This window comes from Triticum urartu, chromosome 4A (genome assembly GCF_056163025.1).
Source record: "Triticum urartu cultivar PI428250 chromosome 4A, HENAU_Tu73, whole genome shotgun sequence".
Classification (NCBI taxonomy): domain Eukaryota; kingdom Viridiplantae; phylum Streptophyta; class Magnoliopsida; order Poales; family Poaceae; genus Triticum; species Triticum urartu.
The window spans coordinates 156656421-156661298 of NC_141876.1; the positions used below are offsets into that span (position 1 = coordinate 156656421).

Genomic DNA, 4878 nt, shown 5'->3' on the forward strand with positions numbered 1-4878 from the left:
TTTTTTGCTACTGAATTTGTTTTTACTGGAACTGAACCCTTTTTTTGCTGGAACCTACTATGGTTCAACCACGAGCTGGAAGGGAATGGGGTGGTAGGGCTGCAATCCGCCGGTGACTCTGGAGCTCTGCTTCTGGGAGCATGGGGAACGGTGTTACGGTTGTATATGGACTAGTGGTTGTGGCATCACCCTGTGGCGCCGTTTAGAAGAAAGTTGTGCGCACATTTTCATTTTTCTCAAAAAAATTCTCGCCTTTATTTAAAAAAAAGTAAAGAAAAATAATTACCACCATAGCTTACCAGCGAGTGTCACTTTGTATAATTCTTCATTTAAAAAATACCAAAGCTTCTCACCTCCATCTAAAAAAATAAAATACATATAAAAAATCTACACATTCATCTAAAAAATTTACAAAAGAGTTTTCACCGCGGCCAACTAGCTTGCACCACGTGGCATAGCTGGTTGGCCGCCTTTCCCGCGTAGCTTAATGGGTTTAATGAATCGGACGCGGCTGGTGCGACCGGCCCAAATTTACGCACCGGCGCTCCAGTCGCCCAAACAAAATACGATGGCAAGCGGAGAAATAAATACCTCAGGTGGACAGAGTAGCAGCATATCACCAGATGTAACTAACATTAACAGAAAAGCAGCAGCAAACGCAGTTCACACACACAAAGCTCACATCCAACACCACGTACTGAGTAGCATCCAACATAACGAACGGGATAAACTTTTAGGGTAAGACTGGTACAAGTGCTCGCTTAGTCGACCTCCTCGATCTTGGGGCCAGCGCCGCCCGCAGCCGGAGGTGCATCGTCCTCGTCCATGGCGCCCGCCATGTCAGCTCCGGCACCCTGGTACATCTTGGCGATGATGGGGTTGCAAAGGCCCTCCAGCTCCTTCATCTTGTCATCAAACTCATCTGCCTCAGCAAGCTGGTTGCCGTCCAGCCACTGGATGGCCTGGTCAATGGCGTCCTCGATCTTCTTCTTGTCGTCTGCAGCTAGCTTGGAGGCAATCTTGTCGTCCTTGATGGTGTTGCGCATGTTGTAGGCATAGTTCTCAAGGGCATTCTTTGACTCCACCTTCTTCTTGTGCTCCTCGTCCTCTGACTTGTACTTCTCAGCCTCCTGCACCATCTTCTCGATCTCATCCTTGCTCAGCCTGCCCTTGTCATTTGTGATGGTGATCTTGTTCTTCTGCCCAGTGGTCTTGTCCTCCGCGGAGACGTTCAGAATGCCATTAGCATCAATGTCGAAGCAGACCGTGATCTGGGGCACACCCCTGGGGGCAGGAGGGATGCCGGAGAGCTCAAACTTGCCCAGCAGGTTGTTGTCGCGGGTCCTGGTCCTCTCGCCCTCATAAACCTGGATAAGGACACCAGGCTGGTTGTCAGAGTAGGTGGAGAAGACCTGCTCCTTCTTGGTGGGGATGGTGGTGTTCCTTGGAATCAAAACGGTCATGACACCTCCAGCAGTCTCCAGACCAAGAGAAAGAGGTGTGACATCAAGCAGCAGGAGGTCCTGGACCTTCTCGTTGCCCTCTCCACTCAAGATGGCAGCCTGGACTGCAGCACCATAGGCAACAGCCTCATCCGGGTTGATGTTCTTGCACAGCTCCTTGCCATTGAAGAAGTCCTGAAGCAGCTGCTGCACCCTTGGGATCCTGGTGGAGCCACCAACAAGGACAACATCATGGACAGTGCTCTTGTCCATCTTAGCATCCCTCAGGCACTTCTCAACAGGCTCCATGCACTTCCTGAAGAGATCCATGTTCAACTCCTCAAACCTGGCACGGGTGATGGTCGTGTAGAAGTCGATGCCCTCATACAGCGAGTCAATCTCAATGGTGGTCTGCGCAGTGGAGGAGAGGGTCCTCTTCGCCCGCTCACAAGCTGTCCTCAGCCTGCGGAGAGCCCTGGGGTTGCCACTAATATCCTTCTTGTTCTTCCTCTTGAATTCTTGGACGAAGTGGTTGACCATTCTGTTGTCAAAGTCCTCACCACCAAGGTGAGTGTCACCAGCAGTGGACTTGACCTCAAAGATACCCTCTTCAATGGTGAGGAGGGAAACATCAAAGGTGCCACCACCAAGGTCAAAGATGAGAACATTCTTCTCACCAACACTGGTGGCCTTCTTGTCAAGACCATAAGCAATAGCAGCAGCAGTTGGCTCGTTGATAATGCGCATAACATTCAGGCCTGCAATCACTCCAGCATCCTTGGTGGCCTGCCTCTGAGAGTCATTGAAGTAGGCAGGGACAGTGACAACAGCATTCTTGATGGTGCTGCCAAGATACGCTTCAGCTATCTCACGCATCTTGATGAGGACCATGGAGGAGATCTCTTCAGCAGCAAACTCCTTCTCCTCACCCTTGTACTGAACAACAATCATAGGCTTGTCTCCAGGTCCAGCAATGACCTTGAAGGGCCAAAGCTTCATGTCACTCTGGACAGAAGGATCACTAACTCTCCTGCCAATGAGACGCTTGGCATCTACAGAGCAAATTATCATGTCAGCGACTTGAAATACCAATTTATCACAATGATGTATTGATAATTAATAATTAATAAAGAAAATAAGCAACAGAATATCAACCAAGCCTTATATAGATAATCAAACTTGAAATCAGTTCAGGAAATAAAATATATGGCAGTAATTAATCATCAGAAAACATGCAAAAGCTTATACAGAACAAAGCACGGTATGATCTACTGGTATACTTGCCTAGTACAGAGACAAGGTGGACCCTTGAACGGAATAACAAACATTGATGCATAAAAGTCAATAATCAAGATGCTATTTACACATGCAAAAGCATAGAATAGGAAATTAGTAAAGTAGCCAGTGGCACAAGGTCCGTTCCCCCTTATTACATGCCATATTACAAAATGCGTAGACACAAAATAAGACCGTGTCAGATACCAGATAGTGGCAATAAAGAGCAACATAAATATTAAAGGGGTAAAAAATAACATTACAGAATTTTACCAAGTTAGCAACCAGTGATTTTTGGAATGATCACTTATGTTGAACAAATCGGCTAATTTACATCACAGGTGCTAACTCCATGTTAAAAAAATCAAACAGGAAAGAAAAAACAGTTCAAAAAATAAGTTAAATGAATTAAGAGCTTTATGAAGTATATATCAGACGGTAGTGCTTGGTATTCCACTGATTATCATTTTATATTAAGTGATGCATCATCCACTTTGTTCAAGCTAGATGGCACAACTGAGATATTTTATTTGCCGTAAGGTACGAATTCATCCAGGTATAAAACCACATCTACAGTGTGAGTCCACATCTACTTTCGATTCTTTTTCTTACTGGCTTTGACAGTGCCATGTTTTCCCCTATATAGGGATAGGGCAGAAACAAATAATTGCACCGTGATTGAACCAAGCTCCCGCATGCAGAAGTATCCACACATAAAAAACTATGCGCACGCACAGATCTATCTATTATATAATACAGCTACGGCGGGAACAGATTAAACTAAGCAACCAGCCACATGTAACCTGGCGCAGGTACAACTAGTCAACGAATCAAATCAACCGAAGCACGCGCTGACACCAGAACATATTGCAAAGGCTAAGCTGTAACAAACCGTACAAAATCGATCTGAAGTGGCTGAACTAAGCTCAATCCGCGCACTAGACAGAGCCCCGATCGACAGATCTAAAGCGGATAAACAAGAGTAATGACGAAAGGTGGTGGATTGCTCACCGAAAACCGTGTTGACCGGGTTCATGGCGACCTGGTTCTTGGCCGCATCGCCGATGAGCCTCTCGGAGTCGGTGAAGGCGACGTAGGAGGGGGTGGTGCGGTTGCCCTGGTCATTGGCGATGATCTCAACTCGGTCGTGCTGCCACACGCCGACGCAGGAGTAGGTCGTGCCGAGATCGATCCCGATGGCGGGACCCTCGCCCTTGCCGGCCATTGCAGCTGTCGCTCGGTTTGGAAGTACGGCGGTGGTGCTGGCGGTGGCGGCGCTAGGGTTTTGGTGGTGGGAGGAGGACTGGTAGAGGGGGTGAAACGGAGGCGGACGGCGGGCGTTTATAGCGGACGGGGAGGGGCTCTGGAAGGTTCCGACGGTGGCGTTCGCGGGCGTTGGGTTGTGATCGGACGGCGATGGGCGCGCGAGGCGTGGTTTCGTAGTTGTAGGCTTGTAGGCCAATATTGGTCGTGTTTCTTTCCTTTTTCTCTTTTTCTGTTTTGGTATAAGGAAATACTAATTGGGTTTTGTTGGGCTGACCCCAGACAATTTCCCTGACGCCAATCATTCAAATCATTGGGCTGGCTGGCCTGTAACACAAACATGTTGCTCTCGGTTTTTTTTTCTGGCTATCTCTCTTGGTTGGCTTTTTGAAGAGAGCTCCTCCTCGATGCTTTTTTTTTGTGAGAATCTTTCAATCTATTCATAGTTAATTATGTCAGTATAAAGAACATCAAAGATAATAAAAATTACAATCAAGTCCACGGACCACCTAACGATGACTATAAGCACTGGAGCGAGCCGAAGGCGCATCGCAATCGGCCCTCCCTTGCTGGAGCCGAACAAACCTTGTTGTAGTTGACAGTCGAGAAGTCGTCCTGCTAAGACTCCGTAGGACCAGTGCACCAGAGCAGCAACCATCCCGATAGAGAAAGTCGAAGATCAAAAGGATCAAACCTGTAAACATCCAAATGAAAACGAATCAACGGATTCACTGAAGACCAACACACATTGAATTCCGTGAGATCCGACAGAGCTACCCCACCACACGCCCTCCAATGACCCTAGCAGCATGCACGAGAATCTTCAAAGAAAAAAAGCAACATGCATGAGAGCTATGTTTTTTAGACATGTATAGTAAATCACTTACAACAAGACGTT

General features: G+C 47.3%; 1 protein-coding gene across 1 annotated transcript; it reads right to left on the reverse strand.

Annotated features, from left to right (window-relative positions):
* Positions 1 to 614: 614 nt before the first annotated feature.
* On the reverse strand, positions 615 to 4043 carry LOC125551273 (heat shock cognate 70 kDa protein 2). Its single transcript, XM_048714444.2, has 2 exons — positions 3729 to 4043; positions 615 to 2494 (listed from the first exon to the last, which is right to left on the reverse strand). Exons 1-2 carry the CDS (start codon positions 3940 to 3942, stop codon positions 762 to 764), a joined length of 1947 nt encoding a protein of 648 aa, XP_048570401.1. The 5' UTR covers positions 3943 to 4043; the 3' UTR covers positions 615 to 761.
* Positions 4044 to 4878: the final 835 nt, after the last annotated feature.